Source organism: Chanos chanos, chromosome 4, assembly GCF_902362185.1.
Source record: "Chanos chanos chromosome 4, fChaCha1.1, whole genome shotgun sequence".
NCBI classification, from domain to species: domain Eukaryota; kingdom Metazoa; phylum Chordata; class Actinopteri; order Gonorynchiformes; family Chanidae; genus Chanos; species Chanos chanos.
In genome coordinates this window covers 11,893,023-11,917,508 of record NC_044498.1, presented here as the reverse complement: position 1 = coordinate 11,917,508, position 24,486 = coordinate 11,893,023, and the positions used below count along the sequence as shown (strand labels likewise).

At 40.6% G+C, this 24,486-nt stretch overlaps 1 protein-coding gene across 2 annotated transcripts in view; it reads left to right on the top strand.

The window, feature by feature from the left end:
* adarb1a (adenosine deaminase RNA specific B1a) overlaps window positions 1-15,694 on the top strand; it is a 48,142-nt gene extending 32,448 nt beyond the window's left edge. Inside the window, exons 4-12 of one of the 2 annotated variants that reach the window (XM_030771274.1) lie at window positions 5,065-5,139; window positions 7,775-8,706; window positions 10,327-10,441; window positions 10,536-10,704; window positions 11,617-11,768; window positions 12,523-12,691; window positions 14,530-14,711; window positions 15,040-15,218; window positions 15,502-15,694. In XM_030771274.1, coding sequence (XP_030627134.1) covers window positions 5,065-5,139; window positions 7,775-8,706; window positions 10,327-10,441; window positions 10,536-10,704; window positions 11,617-11,768; window positions 12,523-12,691; window positions 14,530-14,711; window positions 15,040-15,218; window positions 15,502-15,678 — 2,150 coding nt within the window. In that variant the 3' untranslated portion in view covers window positions 15,679-15,694. Of the gene's footprint in view, window positions 1-5,057; window positions 5,140-7,774; window positions 8,707-10,326; window positions 10,442-10,535; window positions 10,705-11,616; window positions 11,769-12,522; window positions 12,692-14,529; window positions 14,712-15,039; window positions 15,219-15,501 lie in introns of those variants that run through there. The other variant, XM_030771275.1, reaches the window with a different exon arrangement.
* The last annotated feature ends 8,792 nt before the right edge of the window (window positions 15,695-24,486 follow it).

The following is a 24,486-nucleotide window of genomic DNA, read 5'->3' as shown; positions in this document are numbered from 1 at the left end:
CAGCTTTTCTCCTGGGTTGATTATGGAGTCAGAACCAAAGTTTTTCTTCTCGCTGTGCCTGCTGCCATGTCCTGATGAGCCGGGGGGGGGGGGGGGGGGGGGTTGGTGGGGTTTGAGATAACTCGGCCGTGGTCACATCTCAGCGGTAGCCGTTTGTGGCTGTGGTCAGTTTCTTGTGTCTTTGACGTCAATGACGCAAAGCTGGGTGAACGCTGTCCATGGTGCTGAAAAGAAAAAAGGGGAGAAGAGGGGACCCACTTGGTGCGGATGCTCCTGTACTGATGTGCTTCATCTGAATCGTCACATGACCATGGTGCTATAACGGCTACGGTTGTAACGGCTGCAAAACTGTCTGCACGTCTGTATTGCTTTCTGAGCATAGTGGAATTCATTCATTTCTGGTGGGAACTGAGTCTATGTTGCACTCTCTACTCTCTACGAGACTTCGTTTTTGCTTTTATTTATACACTTTTCTGGATGCAGCAGACTACTGGATCGATTTTACATTTCTAATTCTGAAGACTTTGCTTCACCTATTTTTATGCCCTGCTTTTCCATATTGTTTAATAGTTATTACCCCTAAGTAACACGCTCTGTGTAACTCAGCTAAATCAGATATATGACAGCTTCTTCCCAGCATAGTGGTCTTTGACCTGAAGTGTCGCAGGCCTGCCCGTCTCTGCCTGCCTGTGAAAGCCATGAAATATTAATCTGACACAGAGAAATGTGAGCTGATGAGTCAAAACGCTTTTACAAAAGAATGATATTTTTAGAAAATAAAAAACTTGAAGAGGCTCTCCCCCTTCATTTCTGGCTTTAGAATGTTATCAGACATTCCAGTCTGTTTAGCGTATTGTCATTAATTGTAATATTGTTGTGAGTATCCCTTTGCGTTCAGGGCTCAGCCCTAACCGTTTGACCATCATTCTCTCGGCTCTCTTCAGCCAGAGCTGAACGCATAAGCAGCACAGCGGTCTGAGAGAAAGCAACAATGCTTTTCCTCTCTCCCTTCTCACGGTAATACACACCCACTGAACAAAAACCCTGCTATTCACTCTGAAATGTGATGATTATCTAATTATGTCTTGTGAGATCTGCTCTCTGTTATTGTCAGTGATTGACGCACACCGGGATAACCCCCTGATTAACCCACTGTGAATTGAGATTGCACTGAGAGACAAAGAAACACAGAATGCATCAAACCGGAGGGCAACGGAGACCCTGGGTTTTGAATGATGAGCCTCAGACAAGCTGCCTCCTTGGAAACGCTTTGTGCGTGTGTGTGTATGTGTGTGTGTGTGTGTGTGTGCGCGCGTGTTTGTGTGTGTGCGTGTGTGTCTGTGTGTGTGCGCGTGTGTGTGTGTGTGTCTGTGTGTGTGTGTTTGTGTGTGTGTATGCGTGTGTGTGTGTTTGTGTGTGTTTGTGTGTGTGTGTGTGTGTGTCTGTGTGTGTGTGTGTGTATGTGTGTTTGTGTTTGTGTGTGTGTGTCTGCGCGCACTTGCGTGTGTATGGGTGAATTCAGTCAGAGGGATATGAATGATATAATTTAATCGTTGTGCCTGTCAAGTTGGCAGACGGAGTGTGTTGAGAAATGTTCCCTATTATCAGCTCTGCTTTCATGTTGACTGGTCCTGCCATTGCAGGCGTCCCGTTTTACGCCATTTCAGCCGAGACACCATCAATTGCTGATCAGTATCGATGGCTTCAGACATTTATCTCTAAGTGAATTATAGGCACAAACCTCAGATTTCTCCCCTCAAATGTCTGCTTTTATTTCCTTGTATGACACCCTATTTCCCAAACTTCCAACGTGTGCACAACCATTTCCATTTTAAAACTTCACACACCAGCACTTTCATTCGGAAGCTCTCATTTCGACTTTTATCACTTAGTCAAATATTTGAAACCGACGCTTTCTAAATCTCCATATGAATATCAAACATTGAAATTGTGTGTGTGTGTGTGTGTGTGTGTGTGTGTGTGTGTGTGTGTGTGTGAGTGGTGCGCGTTAAGGTGTTACAAATGTGGATTGTTTAGCCTGAAGTCTCATTTCAGTTCAATCCAAAATGATTCACCATCTGTAAAAGGATGATGATAGGCTATTTTGATTCAGAGATGTCCATTGTGTTTTCTGTTCTGCGGAATAAAATCTCAGCCTCTGAAACGCTGCCCGCCCCATCATACACTCTCACGCGGAATGGGGCTTTGACTCCTCTCCTTTCATTCAGGAGGAGAATAGAAAGCATGTTTGAGAAAGCTTTAATAACGCGGTGACAAGGTGCGGGCGAGGAGGTCCATCAATGCGGACCTCTCGCCAAGCTTTATCTCTTTAACCACCGCAAATCTACTTACATCCTGTCCGTTTGTGACTGTCTCTCCGAAAGCTACTGCGCCCTGCCCGTGCCCCCTGAATCTGCCCCAGCCTCTGTTTGACTCTCTCTTTTTCTCTCGATTTCTCTTACTCTCTCCAAAGTTTTTTTTTTTTTTATTTTTGCAGTGCGTGCGTTTGAAGGGGACATGGCTTGTGCTTTATCTCTCCACTGCAGAGAGAGAGAGAGAGAGAGAGAGAGAGAGACAGATAAAAAGCAAACCCTGTGCTTTGTACAGGTCTACCTACTCCCTTCATTCACTCTTTCAAGTGCAGACAGGAGCTCGGTCCTTTTGCCAGGACATATAGATTTTCAGTTACATTGACTGCTGACCTATTTATAACCTTTGAAACGTAACTGATACCAAATTCAGCGCTCATGCTCACTTAGTTACTTATTCTGTGCTCATGCTCACTTAGTTACTTATTCTGTAAGAAATATTATAGTAGTAACATAAGTAATGCTATAGAATATAGAATTAATTCTTTGCTCATCTTGTATTCATGTTTCTCTTATATTGATGCTGAAAAATATGAAGCTATACGCCTTGTAATCCCAGAAATGAATATTGCAAAGATTATTAAAAATATTAATGAGGACTCTTATGTATATTACAGTTTTAATAATTCTTAACTGTTTTGTCTTGATTAGTTTAAGATGCACTCATAAGATTAGAATGTAAATTTGTAAATTATTTAGTAGTGTCATTAATTATTTCTCCCATTGAACTTCTTCAGTCAGTCTATAAATCTGCTGTGACAGACCAATACATTTAGACTGATTCAACAAGTCTGAACTCCAAAAGTCATGACCTAGAAACCATCGTCATGTAATGGCCTTTACATCTCAAATCTTTTCTCTAAGATGGAAAACATATGCATTTTTACACCCGAGTAAGAATTTGGTAAGCTATACTAGATAAATATTCCCACTAAGTCTAGATTTTCCCGTATGAGTTAATGAAGAGTACATTCATCTTTAATAGGGCAGTAATTGCACCTGAATATTGGCTGTCACCCATCATTAAGCCTGAGTAATAAGTCTCGTTAGTTTGGCTTCGGAAAGCACATCCTGTTGAAGATAGTGCACAGGAAAGCAGATGACTTGAGTCAGTCAAATGAAGTTTATTTTTCGTGTGATAGCCTCCTGCATCCCACATGCCCTGTGGGGTTTATATTTGTCTGGTTTTATTTTTAAACTCTGGTTTATATTCATCCAGCCTTATTTTTATACTCCGTTTACAAGGCTTTTTACCACCTTTCTGAGATTCTCCGCATCTGCTTTGCTCACATCATAAAGGCTTTTGTCTTTTGCCCCTAATGAGCAGCAAAACATTTATTTTTATTGAAGTTTTTTTTTTTCCAATTTCACAGAAAAATAGTAATTTTTTTTGGGTTGCTGTAAACTCCCAGCAAACTTCATTAATGGATAAGAGGTCTCTAAATTCCAAAACTTGACTAATGGATAAGAGATCTACAGGACAGTGCATGTGAATGTGGTAGCATACATTAGAATGAATACAATAGAACATCAGTAACTAGGACATTAACATACTAAACACTGATCCTTTACTCTACCGTCAGACCTCAGCCATTCTGGGATAAAGCTGAAAAAAGTTAGCTCATTATTGTTTGTCTATTTTACAACCAAGGTATTGCTTCTTTATCTCCCTCTTCTTCTCTGACCGGTACCGGCTTGTGGTCAGTCCATGCGTTGGTGCGGGTGTTAGAGCCAAGCGCCACGCTCGACTCTTTCTCTCGCAAACACAACCATCCGTTTTTTTGGTCCATTGACCTCCACACTCACAGTCTCTCTCATCCTGACTCCGTCCTGTTGATAGGAGGTAGAAGCCTGCTATGAATAAATCTTAAAGAGGGATGCTTTGGGTCTCTGGAGAATGTGCCGGAAAGGTGGTGTGCTGTGTGTATGGCTTTATGTCAGTGAAATGCTGATGTCAGACAGTGTTGATGAGACAAATGCGGCAGATTTCTTTTTTTTTTTTTTTTTTTACCCTGGAAAGCAGTGCAGCCGCAGATGAGTTTTAATGGAGTGGATATTAACGTCACAACAGACTGCTCATACCACAATGACCTGTCAGCATGACAAAGATTAGCTTTTTCTGCTGAATATGTGTTCACTCTCCACGGGCCAAAGCTATAGATAGACATGGCACTGCTGTTGGCTTAGCCTTAAAAGGAGTTATTTCCTCTCCCTGTAGCCAGGTTTTTTTTGGGTTTTTTTAAAGCTGTATTATACCTACCTGCTGTGGTATGCAGATCTAACATATAAACAAGCTACCTGTTCATATAAGTGTGTGTGTGTGTGTGTGTGTATGTGTGTATGTGTGTAGGTGTGCAAGCACCTCTGTGTGTTTATGCATGTGTGAAATGTATAATCCTCCTCTCTCTCTCTCTCTCTCTCTCTCTCTCTCTCTCTCTCCCTCTCTCTCTCTCTCTCTCTCTCTCTCTCTCGCTCGCTCTCTTTCTCTCTCCCCCTCTCTCTCTCTCTCTCTCTCTCTCTTCCTATATGTGTGACACATCTTTCTCTCTCTCTCTCTCTCTCTCTCTCTCTCTCTCTCTCTCTATGTGTGTGTGACACACATCTCTCTCTCTCTCTCTCTCTCTCTCTCTCCCTCTCTCTCTCTCTCTCTCTCTCTCTCTGTGTCTCTCTCCGTGTCTCTGTGTATGTCCTGTAGGTCGGACTGGGCTGCGGCAGCCTCGGGGGCAGCAGAAGCTCTTTAGTATGGATGGAGATGAGGAAGGGACCATGAGTGAGTTCTCCCCTCTCTTTTCCCCCATGTCCTCTCCTCACGTACCCCTCCTCTCTTCTCTTCTCTGTCTGTCTTTCTTTCTCTCTCGCTCCCTCTACTTCTGTGTTTCACCCCGAGACACACCTAACACAACTCTTCACATCCCAAACATGTGAAAATGAACACATTACACACGTGATAAAAGCTCTCAGACTGACTGGATATACACCGTGCCGAATGCTGCACATTTTACATACGGTCCAACCTGGACCACATGGTTTTTCTGTTTCACTCATGTAATGCCAAAAAACAAGAAGGAAAAATGAAGAGAGTGAGCAGAATAAAAAAGTGGGATTACATGTCTGGCCCACAGAGCCAGTCCAGTTCTGTATTTGTTGCAGGGGATTGTTTTTTTGGTTTTTTTAGAGGCAGAACAACCCTTTTGTTTTCTGGCTCAGCAGAAAGGATCAGCATTAATCCGTTACTCAGGGTAGACTTTGGTGTGCCCTCCCAAGCTTTTAGGGCTGATTTTTAAGTGGTGCTTTTACCCTCACCTGCTGGCTTTGGGAGAAAAGCCATGTCGGCCATGACAGCTTCTGCTTTTTGATCACGGAGCAAGAAATCATACCGCTGCACTCAGAGAACAGAGAAATGAGGCTGTTCTCTGTATCTTTATAAAATTTGCTCCAGGTCAGTTGATTAAAAATCGATGCCTTAAGAGAAAATAAATATTATTTTTTGGAAAGCCATATGTCTGTCATTGTTGTGTTATCCTCCAGGGACAGTGCTGTACTTCAGTGGCGTTTAAAAAAAGTGTGAAAGTGGCCAGTCTCCAGAGGGCGTCACTTATGCCTCAGGAACAGGCTTTTGACAGAACTCGCTAATGGAGGCTTCTGTAAAACATGGGTGTCAGTCTAGCAGGAAATTGGATGTCGTTTGACAAAGCCAAAAAAGGTGAGCTAGTTTTCAAGCCCTAACAACCGGAACATTCTGTGAGGCACTCAGTCGTACTGTTGGCGGAGGGTTCTGTTTTCTTATGTCGGTCCGTGCGGCTCGGCTGCCAACCCAATACACGGATCCCATTACATACCTTACACCTATTACAAGGATTGCACCAGTGAAAATCCGCACCCTGTTCACTATAAACCAGTGAAAATGCAGACCGGGAGATGGTTTAGGATTAGGACTGTGCGCTGAGGGAGATCTAATGGCTAGCGGGCCGGCGGAAATGCCGAGGTTATTGGAGGGTTTTACTGGAACTGGGTTGCACGGGACCGGCCGCACGTGTCACAGTGCTGAGTTTAATCGAGTGTCTCTCACACACGCTCTATTCAACATCTTTACCTCCCTGCTCCCAAAGTGTTGGAGGCTTTTGGTTTTCGAAGGCTTTTTTGAGTTTGAACTGCTTGTTTTTCTGTTTGTTAACTCGGAGACGTCTGTTCCAGCCTACGGTCCCCATGTCCTGATGCTTGTCGTCATGTTTTGTGTATGGTTGAAAATGTGAGCTGGATAGTTTGCATAATCACAATGGAGTGCTGTCAGGTATGGACTGATGTGTCATGAGAAACTCCTTTAAAAAACATATCTTAAATACTGAACAGATTCAGATATAGATAAAAAAAATTTTAATTCAATTCACATCATTAAAATCTATACTGTACTGTTTACTAACTTGAATCTCAAAATGGTACTTGAAATGTTTACTTCAAATAGTCATTTGATAGTCACTTAATTATGTCACATAAATGTGTGTGCAGTTGCATTTTTTTAAATTCTTGTGTTAGTAGAATACAGTTATCTGTCCTACAGGTTTACATACAAATTTGTGTCTATTTGTGGTTTCTTAGAAAGTGGCGTCCAGCGAGAGCTTTTTGGGTTAAGTCAAAAGTGTTTACAGAGGATGAATGAACGTTTTATGTAAAAGCGATGAGCAGTTGCTAAAGAAAAGTGTCTTTGTTTCTTGCTGATGTTCTCTCTTTTCTTAGCCTTTTGTTTCGTTAGGGGGGTTGGGTTAGGGTGGCTCTCACCTCCCTGCTCTCTTACTCCTTGCCCTTCTGATGCTCCTCAGCCACACCCTCAACTTCCACCTCCCCCCGGCATCACCTCCCCCTCTCCCCAACTTTCTCTCTCCTGAGCACCGAAAGGAGTAACCTATCGAGCTTTGCTGGAGGATGTTATAAATGAAAATTTACCCATAATTCCATCAGCTTTGCCAACTGGTTGTTATGATGTGTGTTTCTTTAAACCAACCGGGTCTCTTTTTCTCATTATTGACAAAACTTAATTCGTGTTTCAAAAACGTTGTCCTCCTTATACAATTGAACAATGTGTATTAGATACTTAAACAAATGCTTTTTCTCGTTTACTGAAATAAATGTGGTTTTTTTTTCTTAATTTAATTACATTTTTTCCATCTCCAATGAGCCAGTTTCACAAATTTACAGAAAGTAATTAGATCTGGATGCAGACAATATTTTACTTTTTTTTATTGTAGTAACATTGATTGAATCTATCCCAAAATGTCTGAAGCCTTTGTCGTAAAAGAACTCACATCATTACAGTCCAGTTCCAAAGAGAGCTAAAGGAGTCTATAAATTTTACATTTACAAGATCCTGCAACGAAGCCGTTGTAAGTTACTCTTTCTGGGCACCACAGGTTCGAGCAGCACTGATGTTAAAGAAAACTGCAACCTCGACAACGTTTTCTCCAAGGAGGGTATGGGGGAGGGGGCACAGATCCCCAACGGGGGTGCAGGGGTCGGCAGGAAGCGACCCTTAGAGGAGGGCAATAACGGTCATTCGCATGCCAAATTTCGATCTAAGAAACGTAAGAAAACGCCCGGCCCGGTTCTGCCCAAGAACGCCCTGATGCAGCTGAACGAGATTAAACCGGGCCTCCAGTACAAACTGTTGTCCCAGACCGGCCCGGTCCACGCGCCCGTCTTTGTCATGACGGTGGAGGTCAACGGACAACTTTTCGAGGGCTCGGGTCCTACGAAGAAGAAAGCCAAGCTGAATGCAGCAGAGAAAGCACTGCGATCCTTTGTGCAGTTCCCTAATGCGTCAGAGGCTCACCTGGCCATGGGTCGCACACTCACTGTCAACACGGACTTTACCTCTGACCAGGCCGACTTCCCCGACATGCTCTTCAACGGATTTGAGACGCCAGCCCCGCCGGAGGACGCTTTTTACCTGGGCACCAACGGTAACGGTTCCTTCTGCTCGCTCGGGGAGTACCCGCTGCCCTCCACGCCCTGCGCCAACAGCCTCGCTCAAATGCCACTTCCCATGCCCCCTTCTCCGTTCATCTCCCCTGGCAACGGGAAGAACCCCGTGATGATCCTGAACGAGCTGCGGCCGGGGCTAAAGTACGAGTTTGTGTCGGAGAGCGGAGAGAGTCACGCCAAGAACTTTGTCATGGCCGTGACGGTGGACACGCAGACGTTTGAGGGATCGGGCCGGAACAAGAAGCTGGCCAAGGCCCGCGCCGCCCAAGCCGCGCTCTCTGGACTCTTCAACATGCAGCTGGACCAGACGCCATCTCGCCAACCAATCCCCAGAGAGGGCCTGCAGCTGCACCTACCTCAAGTAAGAGCACAGACACATACATGAACATACACACAGACACACACACACACACACACACACATGCACTTTTACACACATGCCCATACAGACACAATCTGATTACCTAGCCCAGGTAAATGTTCTTACTGTCTACCTCAGAAACTAATGGACTCCTGAAACCTGGTCTGATTTTCATCCACAAAGTGATTGTAATCTTGATTTTGTTCACACATCAGTTTTTTTCTTGTAGACTATTTCCCCATTCGGTTCTCTGAGTCTAATACTGAAAAGACAGTAATCCTGTTAGGACTAGCGCTAAACGGTCAAAGATCACTTTAACTGCTTTTCCCGAGTACTTTTGTTGTCAGTTGATATTTGTCCTTCTGCAGCCCCCGTCAATTGTAATTCTAGCTTTTTAAAATGAATTGAAATTTAAGTTTGACAATCCAAAGGACTTTGAAAGGGAGTCAAACTTTAAATCTTAAAGCTCTCCGTCTGTGTGCGTGGCATTTATTTACACATTTCTTAATCCTCATTCGTAATCCCCTTTCTCCTCTGATAACAACATGGTAAAGTAAACTAATCTTAATTAACATCACCTCACGAGCTCTATTCAAACAGGAGAATGCATTATGTTAGCTGTCAGCTGTCTACCCGCGCGCTTTGGAACAGATCAGTCAATAAACACCAGGCTTTTGTGCAAAGTGTCGTAAGCGTTCGGGTCGGTGCCGTCGTCCCGCCTGCCTGTTAGGGATCCAGATCCTCTGGGAAAGTGTCTCGCTGATCTGTTACACTTGACCCCCTCTTTTTGTCTGATACCCACACCTTTAATATGGCATCGTTTAACTCTGGTTTGCGGGTACAGGGTGTGAGCAAACATTAACCGACAGATACCGCCACGGATCCGTCACTCTGTGCATATCAGCACAGGTCTTAATATTTTTTTTTTCTTTTTTTTTCTCGAAATCAGACTTTATTTCTAAGTTAAGGTTTTAGAGCTGTAGCATCCAGTCAAAGGATTTAGCTGATTTTGCAGGGGGGTTTTATTGCTTTTTTTGTTGTTATGGTTGATTGAAAATGATGCTTTCTGCTCATCTTCCTCCCTAATGCTTGTGAAAACTTGCTCTCAGAAATTCAGGTAGTGACAGCTGGCACTGGTCTAATTGATCAAGTAATTTGTTCTCCATCATTAGGTTGTTATTTAATTTAGCAGCCAAGTTCCTCAAAGGTGGCCTGTGTTTGGCCTAGAATAATGAATGTAATCGACAACCTCATTCATTTAATTTCTTCCAATTCATATCTTGTTAGTTGCAGTGCATAGAAAGAGGTTTGTTTACTCAAACTGACTTGGTTTTACATCAGTTTCTTCTCAGTGTGTTTGGATACTGGCCACACGCTAAGCTGGGACTTCTAGTTTGTTCTAGATTGTTCTCATTGTATAACTGACACGATACATAATGAAGTAACTCTTTTGTTCTAGTGTTCTGCTGTGTCCGTTACTGAAATATGACCTACCATACCACCAAACGTTTCCATGGATATCACAAAGACCAATTAGACTTTTATCCGCAACACCTGTTTTACTGTAATATTATTCATTTATGCTGCTAACGTTTAAAGTCTTCTCTCTGGCTGTCACAGGTTCTTGCAGATGCTGTATCACGTCTGGTTGTAGAAAAGTTCAGTGAACTGACAGACAACTTCACCTCACCGCACGCCAGACGGAAAGTCCTCGCAGGCGTCGTCATGACAACAGGTATGCGACTTTTCATTGTCTCGCGGAGAATGAAACAAGCTGTTCCTTCCTTTATTGCTTCTAACTTTGGTCTTCTCTCACTCATTCCTTTTAGGCACAGATGTCAAAGAGGCCCAGGTCATCTGTGTGTCTACGGGAACAAAGTGTATTAACGGCGAGTACATGAGCGATAGGGGCCTAGCACTTAACGACTGTCACGCTGAGATCATCGCTCGACGATCACTTATAAGATACCTGTACAGTGAACTGGAGCACTTCCTCAGGTTTGAATTCTCAATTCTTTCTCTCTGTCTGTCTGTCTGTCTGTCTTTCTGTCTGTCTGTCTGTCTGTCTCTCTGTCACGTACATGCACATACGTATCCATAAAGTCAGACATTCTTGGTGATGAAATTAATGATGTTGTTTACAACTCACAGCCGTATTTGTACACAGGCAATGTCCTTTAGATGGGGATATAGACAGGGAATACTTTCATTCAGCGTGGGATCATTTCAATCTGCTGCAAAACAGTTTCTGTTTTTAACATATAAGGAAAAAAAACGTGTAGCAGAATAAGTAGGAAGCATGAGTTCAGTGTTTCCTCAGATGGTTTTAGGGAAGTAATATTATGTTCTATCCTATCTCAGCAATGATGGCTGAGTGAAAAGCCTGATTTGTTCCACCGTATACCCATGAGTTTCTGAGCTGGATTAAATACAAATATCAAGGACAGTTTTCACTTTTTGGGAAGAATTAAACTATTGCCTCACCCCCCTGTTGTCTCACGGATTTCGTTTAGCTTTTTTCTAATGCTGTATAATCAGGTTAATTGATTCTACATGGTTTATTTGGAACGGTTCAGGGACTAAATGAAGACTGACTGATTGATTTGAGGGATGACAGGGTGGCACCTCTAAACAGTGATGAAATTGTTGCTACTCACAGACTCTCCATATTTTCAATTATTCATCTCATTTACAGTCATTTTAAAAAGCGTAATGGACTCTGTGCCCACACAGATGGGCATGAATGCGAATGCCCTGAACAGGGCCAGATAACGCTCAAAGCTTCCTCCTAGGAAACCGATTATCACTAGAGCATTTCTAACAGCATTAAGTGGAGTGGCTTTTCTTTGTTTGTTTTTTTTTGTGTGCGTGATTAAAAATAAATGAATTGTGTGTTTGTCTGGTCCGTAGCAACAGTAAGGAAGAACAAGATAAGTCAATATTTGTGCGCTGTGAAAACCATGGCTTCAGGCTCAAAGACAATGTGCAGTTTCACCTGTACATCAGCACATCCCCCTGCGGCGACGCACGAATTTTTTCTCCGCACGAGGCTGGCGTGGAGGGTAGGTCACGACCCCGTTTGCATTCCAACTCACATAAGCGCATGTTAATTCCTGCTTATTTGTTAACGTCCTCTTGCATCTTTACTGATTGTGTTTTTAGTTCATTAAAAGGAGAATGTGGTCTCTCCTTCTCTTACAGAGGCAAGGTTTTTTAGTCTTTTTATTTTATTTATTCTTTTTTTTTTAACATGCAAGCAGGCATTTCGAATATCCCATTTCGAATGCCCCTTAAAGCATGTAATGGTGAAATATGTATTCTGTATATTATCTCTAGTGCATATTTATTATAGTGGAGATAGTGAATGTTCTGATAAAGGCTACTTTTTGACAGCTATATTCACTATCTAATTATTATTTTCAAGACAACAGCTCTCTATTTGTGGAGATACAGGGATGTGTAAATGACTCTTACTGATCACAGCTGAAGGATCATGATGTGTTGTTACCTTTTAGAGGGTTAGTGCATCTGAGAATAAGGGACCGTGTTTATCTTAAAATCTGTTCAAATCAGAAGGAACTTTTTTAAATTGGTTTCGCAAATAACACTCTTCACAGATTTTTGTGGTTAGTATTTCTTTATTTAGAATGTTTGTTTATGTGTATTTATTAACATTTCTAACATAAAACGAGCTATAATTATTCATGCTTCTCTTTTTAATTAAAGTCTGAATTTGCTTTCCTAATCACGGCAATCTGTTTTGCTCCAGTGAAGGCGCTTTGCTTCTGGTCTTATGGACGTGATTTCTCTCTGTAGATCAAGGTGACCGACATCCAAACAGGAAAGCGCGCGGGCAGCTGAGGACGAAGATCGAGTCGGGGGAGGGGACGATCCCAGTCCGCTCCAGTAACACCATTCAGACCTGGGATGGCGTTCTTCAGGGAGAGAGACTGCTCACGATGTCCTGCAGTGACAAAATAGCCAGGTGAAGTTCAACGTAGCCCTCTTCCTTTAACAGTCGTTCTCTGAACTCTGCGCTTTTCAGGCCTGTCCATTAGGATTCATATTGCTCCTAATCATTTCTGAATCATAATGTTATAATTAAAACTGCGGAGAAAAGGCACCTATTAGTGTAAGCGCCTGTGAGTCTGATGAAAATAAAACATGACCCATGCATGTTAAACGTATATCGTAATATATCATACCATCAAGTGTCATAGTGGTCATGAGGGGAAACCGTGTGTTTTATTTATTCATTTTCTTCTTCATTTCAACTGGATGTCATAATGATTTACATGCATCAGCCCCTGGCAACACAATTTTATTTCTTCTTGTTTCTGCCTCAGTTCAGCTTTTTTATTTATTTATTTTTTTTGTCAGCATTGCCAGACATCTTCCAAATGATCCTTGTCCAGCATGTTTTTCATTTTCCTTTGAGACACTTGTCTCATTGAGCTCAGTTATGGGTTTTTTTCCCCCCTCACAGGCAATTCTAACCAACTAGAACAGCGCACGCTCTATGATATGTGTCATGATATGAAGCATACATCTTGCTAAAAAATGTTATTTTGCGAGTTGCTCATAATCAGCGCTTCACTCTGGTCTAAAAATGTGAATAGAAGTGAGGAGACTGACAGTCAGAATGGGCCTCCTGACACTAGTAAAAAAAAAAAAAAAAAAAAAAATGTTCTCCAAACTACCATCGGTCTCAGCCCATGATCTTACTGATGTTTTCTCTATACGACTCCGGTGGTCGTCAGAAGAGAGTTGGTTGTGTGGGAGCTGTTTGTGTAGAAGTGGCCTGTTTATTGCTTTCATTCATTTGATTACACATGCAGTCAGGCAGGAAGTAAGGTATGAAATGCCAGCCTCTGTTCCCCAGACCCCCCGTCGACGAGGGTTCAGGTTCCTCTTGTTAACGCCGGCGCTCCAACGCTGGGATGCAGAGAAGGTTTTAATAGGCTTGATTGGGTGATCCCTTGGGTTTATCCTTCGTTGAAACCCCAATCACTTCAGCGGTTCCTCCAGAGTAGACTCCCAGGTGTAGGCAACGGGTCCTGATTAGGACTTTGATTATATCACACAGAAACGACCTCCCTGCTGAGGCCAAGGCCAGGACCTGAAAACGCTCCCTGTGCTTACAGAGCGAGAGAAAAAAGCACTTCACTGAAATGTCTCATTATTCCCCTGCTGTGGGCTGTGTTTATGAGTTGTTTTCACAGTCTCATACGCTAATGTCTTTAGTGGATGAATTTCAATCCTTTCATTTAGAAAAAACAACTGATTACCATCTAAGAAGAAAAACATCGTTCTTTCTTTCTCTTTACAATACAGTAACTGATTGTGGACCTTGGTAACCCACAGATTGTCTGGGCAGAATGAATTTGACATTATTTACAAATATCAGGGATTTTCTAAAGTAAATGACCAGTTTCGTAATGTTGTTCAAAACTATATATTACTATATATTATACTATATATACTGCTGCGATATAATTATGTATTGAATATATTGAGCCATTGCTAAAGTATGACTTTAGCTGTGGTCTTAAAATCAGTTAGCATTTCACTGCTGAGACGCTATTTTTGTTGTAAGCAATCACATCAGAGCAGACAGATCCAGTTAGATAACATTTAGAACTCAAGACCACGGTCAGTCACGTGAAGAGCGGGTAATTCTTAGCAGAGTGAAACAGCAAGGTTAAACTAGCCAATGTCAAATAAATATATTATTGGACGAATGGCATGCTAGCTACAATTTAGAAAAAATGTTAGTATCTCTGACTGTTACTGTTTTTTCACTTTGTGTTTGTCTTGTTTCAGGTGGAATGTAGTGGGCATCCAGGGCTCTCTCCTGAGTTATTTCACAGCGCCCATCTATTTCTCCAGTATAATCCTGGGCAGTCTGTACCACGCTGACCACCTGTCCCGCGCCATGTACCAACGCATCGCAGACATCGAGGACCTGCCCCAACAGTTCTCCCTCAACAGACCTTTACTGAGCGGTGAGACGCTGTACTGAGAAACTCTTTTGTCTTTCTGCATGCAGATTACAGAGACCCTGGGCTCAGTTTAAGGTGTCCAACATCCTGCTCATCAAGGCACTGATAAATAGTATTAGATAGATAGATAGATAGATAGATAGATAGATAGATAGATAGATAGATAGATAGATAGATAGATAGATAGATAGATAGATAGATAGATAGATATGACTGGGCATGATATTTATCAAGTATGTATTTGTTATTTATCGTATTTCATTATTTATGACTTTATTTACCACGGCTTTAATTTGCGTCTCTTTCTCTCATTCTCTGTCTGCCACTGCAGGCATAAGTAATGCAGAGGCACGGCAGCCTGGGAAAGCTCCTAACTTCAGTGTGAACTGGTCAGTGGGTGATCAGGCCTTAGAGGTCATTAACGCCACGACGGGCAAAGACGACCTTGGCCGACCCTCTCACCTGTGTAAACACGCCCTGTACAGTCGCTGGGTACGCCTTCACTCTAAGGTACGACATGTCACCGTCTGTACCGCCCATGACAGTTATCTTATTAATAACGCTCATACTCTGAAGTGTAACTTTAGATGCTTAGGTATATGAAATGTAGCCGTAGATGTGCCTGTCTGCTGTTGTGAAGATAGGTCAAGTTGCTCCTTTAAAAGTGATTAATTCTGCATCACCATACAGTCTTTGCATACCAGTCTTTTTACCCAAATTTTAAATGTGTGCGTGTGTGTGTCTGTGTCTGTGTGTGTGTGTGTGTGTGTGTGTGTGTGTGTCTGTCTGTCAGCTCTCGCACACACTAAGGATCAAAGTGGCCAAGCCCAGCACGTACCATGAGGCCAAGCAGGCAGCAGTGGAGTACCACACAGCCAAACAAACTCTCATTAAAGCCTTCCAGAAAGCAGGCCTGGGCGCCTGGGTGAAAAAGCCCATAGAACAGGACCAGTTCTCCCTCACCTCCTGAGACAGACAATGAGTGTCAGAATAAGAGACAGTGGCGTGCTGTGTTAGCTGTCTATTTGCTTCTAACCCTGTCATTTGCCTCATTCTAGCCAAACGTCAATTACCCTTTTTATCTTCTTTATGTTTTTTTTTTTCTTTTTTGTTTTCGTGTCTCACTACTGCTTCCCTGACTTCTTTTTTCTGATTATGTCAGTTGTTTTTATTTAAGGTAAAGATGTCAGTGTGGAACCTGTTTTATGGGGTCTATCCATGCATAACTGGAAATATGTATTTTGTATGTTTTGCTTTAGAAAGAGTACAGAGACCTTTTGTAGTATGGTTTGAAAAAAGAAAAAAAAAGATCCTCTCTGTTGTCAAGGTGACGTTGCCCGGGGGGACAGTAACATGCCAAATATACAGAACATAGTTTGACTTCAGGGTGACCCTGGACTTCTAATCAAAAGGATGTCTTCATAGTCAAAGAATCTAGAGTCTAGAATGACACTCTTTTTGGAACTGAATACCGTTTCTCATACATTAATGCCACAAGTTGTTTCAAATCTTGTGAAAATGGCAACTGACAGAATATGCTTTTTTAAAAGTGTATTTTGTAAAAATCTGAGAAAAAATGATCTTGCAGTAATTAATGTATTACTTTTGGTTGATAATTGGGGTGTATTTTTGTTTTCCTTCTATGAAGAAAACAATATTGAAGATATTTCCCTCTAACATAAGGTGGTTATCAAATTCCAGTTTTTACCGTGTCATTCAGCTGCTCCGTTAGCTTCAAACTTAGCATTGGTAGTTTGCGAGGCTGTAAAAATATTTCTTGCGACTGTTCACATTTTTAGACGCAGAATGTTTGTTAGTTAATGACAGAATTAAACATTGTTGTGTGCGCTTCATATTTTTTTGTCAATTTTAGGGTTGCCGGGTAAACCCAATTCCTTCCCTTTAGCTCTCTTTGCTTTAGCCAGGCGTCCACATCTGCACTGCATATGTTTCCTCAAATTGAATGAACACCCAAATAACAAGGTTCGGGCTAATAAAAGCTTAAAATGGATAAGAGATGAGTGACTCACTGTTTGTACCAAAAATATGTTTTTATCACCAAATATTGGCAAAAACATGGAGTTCCAAAATGCTGTCCAACATTCTTGACTTAAATGAGAAGGGATCATATAAACCCACTTTGCCCTTTGGCTCCATATTAACTCTTTGACATATTTGCACTGAAACAGTAAATCTTGTGCATTTTCAAATTACCAGTCTGTCACTTCAGAGAAGGCAACACATTCCAATAACCATGGAAACACCAAAGATTTTGTCTGTATGCTTTTTTGTTTTTTTCTGAAAAATGTTGGAGGTTGTTAGACAAAATCGGTCTCAATTTGGTTTGCTCTGCATTCTGAATGAATGATGAATTCAGAAGTTGATTTTAATGTGTTTTTATATACTTTTCAAACAGGTTTCTAGCTGATATAAAGTCATCTAACCTCACCGTAGTTGTGTGTTTAGATATGTTCATAATTTATGTTGCTTTAAGAAAAGCATGTTATTTATGCATAAAAACATCCTGAGAAAAGTTGCTGACAGATAGATTTTTAAATATATATATATATATATATATATATATATATATATATATATATATGTATATGTATATGTATATATATATATATATATACATGCTGTATTTTGTTTTCAATGCTGTACATTACAGTCAAACCTCAGTTAATCCAAAGTTACCGACTTTGATACTGTCCATTTTTCCTTTTTACACTGTGGACCAAAAATAGGATCCATGGCTATCATCCATGGCTTATGTTGTTCTTGGCATGTTATTTTTCTTTCCAAACGTTGTTCAAAATGCACTGAATTTGTACTGTATTTTGTCTGTATTTATGATCACTTAAACCAAATCCCTATGGAAGCATTTATGATGTGTCTCGGAGAGGGAATGTTTGAAGTTTCGGTCATCAATGCAGACTCTTGTTTGAGTCTAAAACAATGGTAATCCTTCCCTTTATTTATTCAGCCACTCCCAGAGACGCTTTCAGCCTTTTAAAGGGAAGAGTTCACTGCTGTTATGGAATTTTCTGGAACAGTCTTGGAGCAAGAAGCATAGCCTAAATTAGGTGTGTTGCACTGACCCCAGAATACATTGGACATTGGTTATCACGGAGAATGGCCATATGGACTGGAACCAGCATGAGTCTAAGCTGACACCAGACCAGTACCAACGCACTGGTCCAGCCTCTTTACGAATGTCTCACGTCATGCTGTGTTGGTGAATATGGTCCTGTCCTGTCCATTTTAAGGTCAACAAAGTTGCAAAACTGTTTTTTTTTTCCTTTTTTTTCTCATCACCCTTTACCACAAACTGATCCTCCTGCATGAGCTTTCTACATGAAGCTTCTCATCGCATGACAAAAGGCAAAACTGTATATAAAGGAAAAGAAAAAACCTATATATGACAAAAAAAGTAATAAATGGAAATAAAGATTAACTTAATACATGGGTGTCTGTCTCATCTGTTTCTGTTTTTTTTTTTTGTTTGTTCTTGTTTGCTTTTTTATTGTCCAGAAAAGTATTAAGCAGTCACAAACCTTGTGTTAGTGCTGAGAATAACTCCACAAAGTAAAAAAAAACAACAAAAAAACATGCGGTTCTCTCGAGTTTATCACCTCTGTTTCAGTATGTTGTTTGATGTTGTGTGAATTTTTGCCTTCGACTGAAAAATGAGAACAGACTGAAAGTGAATGTCATAAAGCCAATCCTCACTTCCATTTTTTTTTTTCTAGAGCCACCTAATCTCAGTTGTTGTGTTTTGCTATTGAAAATAACCCACCTTTGTACCAAAGGAGAACATAATTACAGGCACTCAAACTTAGTGAAATACTCAGAGGGATGGAGGAGGGATTATAACAGCCCCATTCAGTCATCCGTGCGCAAGCTTGCAAATGAGATGTTGAAACATGTTGCTTTTGGAATTCTAATTTTACCAGATTGTGACCTTTTGTTTACTCACAAAAAAAAAAAAAAGAACAGCAGAGTAGCTATTAGTAGTGTGGTAATCGTTGTGACTGGAATGAAATTGTGTTTATCAATGCCAGTGGCCCTCCGGGGCATTGGATTGCCTTTCAAACAATGCCCGCCTGCTTGTCCAAGTGTGCTTTCATTTTCCAATGCGCTTTTCGCCGGCACCTTTTAGATTAGAAAATCTCATTTTGTTTGCATCCCACATCTGCTTCAAAGGTTCAAACTCAAGTCTCTTTAAAAATTTGTCATTAAGAAACATGACATAAAACTAAAAACCATTTACTTATGCCTTAAGAAATGTTCCCTTATGAAAAATGTTAAAAAAAAAAAAAATTTGTCGCAGTCAAATAACCCTTTTTCCGTCCCGTGAATCAAACATTTTAATTAGTAATGTCATGTTTGGCTTAATGCAATACTATTCCAGCTCATTTTCCTACATTTACCCACTCATACCAGTAAATGAATTGTTGTATTGAGTAGTCCTGTTGTTCTGATTGAAGAATATTGTTGATATTGAGCAGTTTGCTGTTATAAATATGTGCATAAATACCACCATTCTTTATTCACAGCTGGCTCCAATCACGCTGCATTTTTGTGTTCGGGTGTCTCGAATTCATCCAATACTGTGAGCATAGCTAGTGTGGTATTTGATCGCACTTGCAGTGACATACTGAGAGTGAACTTGGTTGTCAGTCCAAGAATATTTTCAAATGAATTCACAAAAATATAATGAAGACCAGTTTTTAAAAAAAGTGTGTTTTCTGCTTTTTGTAATTTTTTAAATGTGGTTCTATCTTCATGTTTATCCTCTTGAAAATAAACTGATTTTGAGCTTAGCCAAATAATCAGTAGATTAAGTAAAAATTTAAAGAAAATTAAGCCGGTGTGTTATTCATAAACTATCCCAAAAATTCATTCAAACATTCCCCAAAAGATATTTACCGCTTATGATGTTTACCTTGTTTTTCAAAATATCTTATGAAATTATACCGATAATTCAACATCTGAGCAGTTCACGTTGTCATATAGAGTACGATCATATCTCATAGCTTACTTTTCCCAAAAAATTGCAGTGTCAAAAAAATTCACCAAAAAGTTGAACATTTCCACAAAAGTGGCTTATGGAGAGAGAAATAGAGCCTTGAAACATAAACGTCAAGGTCAAATAAAGAGCGGGATTTTTCTTTGACAGACTTAACCTCCTGAAAGGCAATTTGCAGATAAAACACGAGGGAGAGGAAGCTTGAAGGGTCTCTCACACTAATCCTACTTCACCTTGAGACTGATCGACTCCTGAGTATTTATCAGAAATATTTCCTTTCAGGCTGAGAAAATGTTGGCTGGACTTGAATTGGTAAAATAAAGAGACAAAAACTTGATGTTGATGTCATTTACTTTTCAATGTATTTGTCATAGCAGTGTGTTACATTCCTAGCCAATTGGTTCAGACCATCAGTGAATGGAGTTTTAGAAGTTTTTTGGTTTGTTTTGTTTTGTTTTGTTTGTTTGCTTTGTTGGAAAGCAGAAAGGACAGGTAAATCCATGGAGAGATTATCTTTCTCTCTCTTTCATATGACACAGGTGTTGGCTGCTGATATGACACAAAGTCATATCCCTCAAACAGCCTGCCCAGAGATTGCAGAAAGGATTGCAAAGATAAGACAGGCGAACCCAACAGCTTCTCTTGCACAAACCACCACGTACATTTCCTCTGTGAGAATAATAATAGTAATAATAACACTACCACTGCTGCTGCTGCTGCTACTACTACTAATAATAATAATTATAAAAATAACAATAATAATAATCATCATCATCATCAACATCATCGTCATCGTCATCATCATCATCATCATCATCATCATCATCATCGTTGTCGTTGTCGTCGTCGTCGTCGTCGTCGTCATCATCGTCGTCATCATCATCATCATCATCATCATCATCATCATCATCATCATCATCATCAATGTTTTCGCCATCATCATGATAATCTTAATATTAATAATAGGTAAGTGATTTTGTTCCATACAGAATATACCTGAGTGGTGTAAAACTAAGAGAAAGTGGCTACATGTATTCCTGTGGCATGGCTTGCCCTCTCACATTGCCTCTGCATTTACATCCCATTTCATCAGTCTCAGCTCGTTTCCCCAAATGATCTGTTTTCATTACCCAGCTAATGGGCCTTTACATTCAATGCATCCACTACTGCAGCCCAGCAGATGGTGAGGACAGGAGAGTCTAACATCAGCACTCACAATGTTTTCCCTCCTCTGTTTACGTAACATCACTGCACTCATCTATCTTTACAACAGACAGAGAGAACTGAGTGCTGTTTATGGGATGGCAATTCTAATTTTCTCCAGACTGGGTTCTTTGAACTTGTTCACTGGTGAATTGTATTTGCATAATTGTATTTACAATAAACTGATGGAAACAAAATATGGATTATTTGCAAGCTGCGAGTCTGAGACAATTTAATCTATAAATAGCCCTCTTTGTATTTAGCTGTGAATTCCTCTGCAGAAATCGGTGGTGTTGTGATGGCTAATGACCATGCTTCCAGAGGAGTACACAGCCTTTCACTCGAACTTCTGAAACTTAAAATTCAGAAAAGACCCTCTGATACCCTGAACATGTCAAAGACCCACTCTGAACTCATGACATTCGCTGCATCAAGACATTGTCATCAAGTTCCCTTCGCTTCACAACACTACGACCACATCAGCAAAATCCACTCCAAAACAGAGAACACTACAGACAAACAGACGTCAGCTACTCAGGCAAAACAGCTGGATGGATATATGCATTAATTCAAACACTCCAAAATCACAATTCCACTGCTTTACTGTGCATTTCAGCTGTGTTCTGCAGAGACAGCATGATTTCATTGGTTGCATGGATTTGTAACAGATTGGTAAGACACAGAACATTCCAGAAAAATCAAACTGAAAAGAATGTTTCCGTTCTGGGCATGAAAAAACACAAAAAGCAGGAGGTCTACAATATGACAGACACTATGATCTTGAGAAGTTGCGTTGTGATGTCATATTTCCTGTTTTGCAGAAGCTTAAAGAGCTGGTTAGGCCATAGGTTTATGAATGACAAACTGAATGAGAGGGGTTTGCAGCCTATTGTCATGTATTTGTTTCTTTTCAGGTTTGAATTTATGCTGGCTAAGGAGTGGTTTATATTCGAAATCTCAGCCACAGTACCTCTATGGCTTGTATTGAACAAGAATAATGTGACATTTACCATCAAATAGCAAATGTCTCAGGCATCCAGTGTCATTTAAGATTTTTAGAAGTGTAAAGTGTTTCATTAATTAGTATTTCTAAAATACATGTAATAAATGAACCATTGATCAAAGAAGGAAGGGTCCACTCAAGATAAATCTCCAGTGTTTTATTCATGCCAAGCAAGTAAAGAGAAAAAAAACTTTCAACCTCATCCTGGAGAAGGAGCAAGAGAAAAAATGACATTGATGTAAGACAGAAGCTTAAATATCATACTGAATTTTAATAATGAAATCATAGAACACTTGCCCTTAGCAGACATTGCACTACTTGCGTATTTTAGAAGAGTTTATTAATATCACGCGAATGTCACATGATGTTGCATGTCATGTGAATATAATCCTTTATTCAAGCCTAAGCCATGGAGGAGTGATCCACGCTCCTCCACGGCAGAAATTTCCATTTCAATTTTCTGCTGAGTGGAGTTGATGTATGCAGTGACACCCAGGGCCCCTCCACCCTCTCTTCTCCAACACTATTTATTACTGAAGAGTCTGGATGACCTTGTCCTATTGCAAACCTGAACTCTGAATGGCCAACCATGAAGAGAGTGGACAAGAGAAAAATGACCTGATGAATGCTTTTAGATTTCAGCAGTCAAGTCCTGCTTTGCTTAAACCTTTATCTTAAGTTAAAACGTGAACCAGCGAAATGAACAACGGTAAATCCTTGATAAATACCTGGAGAGATCATTAGGTTATGTTTGCATATTCAAGGCTTGATTCCATGCTAGAAAAACAAGCTTGAGTCCTCTGTATAATCACATGGATATTACATTGCATGGGCCACTGTGTTGGAACCACTTTGGATACTATTGACTGACAGAGCATGTCCATGTTTCATAAAGTAGGGCAAATAGAATATTCTTGGAAGTCTGGACTTGAGAAGGTCGTGTAGCGTCTGAGAGGTAGTTTACATTCTCGCAAAACGAGGCCCATTCGAAAGTAACAGTATAATGAAGAAAACCGGAACTCTCTTCTTATTCATGACTCAGTATGTGATGGAGAAGCTGAAGGATGAGGGCTGATATTTACATTTTGACCTTCCTGATTCAATGGCAAGTTTGCCCTTTATAATCCAAGGCTGGCCATTGGCTCCAGAGCAACATTAAATGCCACAGACTTGGTAAAGTTCATACAGGGAAGGCTGAGGAGAGCGATTAGTTACTCATTTCCTTTTTCAGCTTCTTATCACAAACAAATTGTGCCTTTGAATGGAGAGATATTCATGTAATCACTGTCTGCGAGGAAAGACACGCAGCGTTTTTATTAAAACTAACGGTAAAATATTCAGATCTTTGGTCTAACGCAGTATTAGGGTTTCTGCAAGGTCAAAATTACCAACACTTGGAAATGCCACCGTCTATGAACATTCTTGCATTTTTAAAGAGTGCAATCAATACATATTCAATCTGTGAGGTAATATGTTGTTCTTTCAAACTAACTCCATGATCCCCGTTCCGAAAATATGGTGTGCTTCTTGTAGCCTACAGTGAACAATGTGCTTTGTCATAGATTTCCTACAATGGTAATTTTTGCTGCACAATTTAGCATATACTGGGTTCATAAGAAATGTGACTGTTAAAAAGACTCTATATTTTCTTTCCATCAGCATTTGCAAATACAGTGCTGCACCATCAGTTTACTGCCTCAGAATCACACTCTGGTCTATTAAGGGGCCAGGGAGGGAGGGGGGAAGGGAAGGGGGGGGGGGGAAGGGAAGGGGGGGGGGGGGTTACTGCTCTAGGGAGTAAAATGTATATATATGTAAGATTTATTGGGAACTGCAATAGGATGGATGTACTGCATCCCAAACAGTGCACTGCAAAGAGCTGCTCTCCTGAAAAAGAGGGCTTTCAGAAGGACAGTTCTTTGCTTTGAAAGGAAAATTGGTCCTTTTATTTAATATGATGGGAGAATTTATACTTCTGTTCACAACATAGGCACCTTTAATTTTAGGAATTCTACAGCTGTCTTTAATAAAAGAAAATCTCATCCTTGTTAATTCAATCACATACTTACATGGTGAGTATTAAACTTATTTAGGTACAATTATGGCAATACTGTAGTGCCACTGTCAACACTGCAGTTTTCAGGACGTTAAGTACTACTGTGTTAGTGCAGATCTTGATTGGCATCTTGTGGAGACACAGCGCTACTGCATGTTGTCAGACTGTTTTCCTCAATAACTGGTGACACTGAAGCTTGGTTCTCCACATATAATCTTCAGCTGAACAGTTATGCTTAAAACCAAACAAATATAGTTGTAAGGGATCTTACAGTGCGGTTTGGCCCTCCTCAACCGTTATTGAAAATAAAAGGCAAGAAATTGCTGTTAGTGGTCTCATCTTTTATGTGCCATTTTTTCAGTCATTAATTCATAAGACATTCAGTCAGACACCTGAAAATGTATGTAAAAGTCATACCTTAAATTATTCAGTTACTTAACAGTTGGTAGGACATTCATTCGACAATTTTAAACTCCTTACAGAA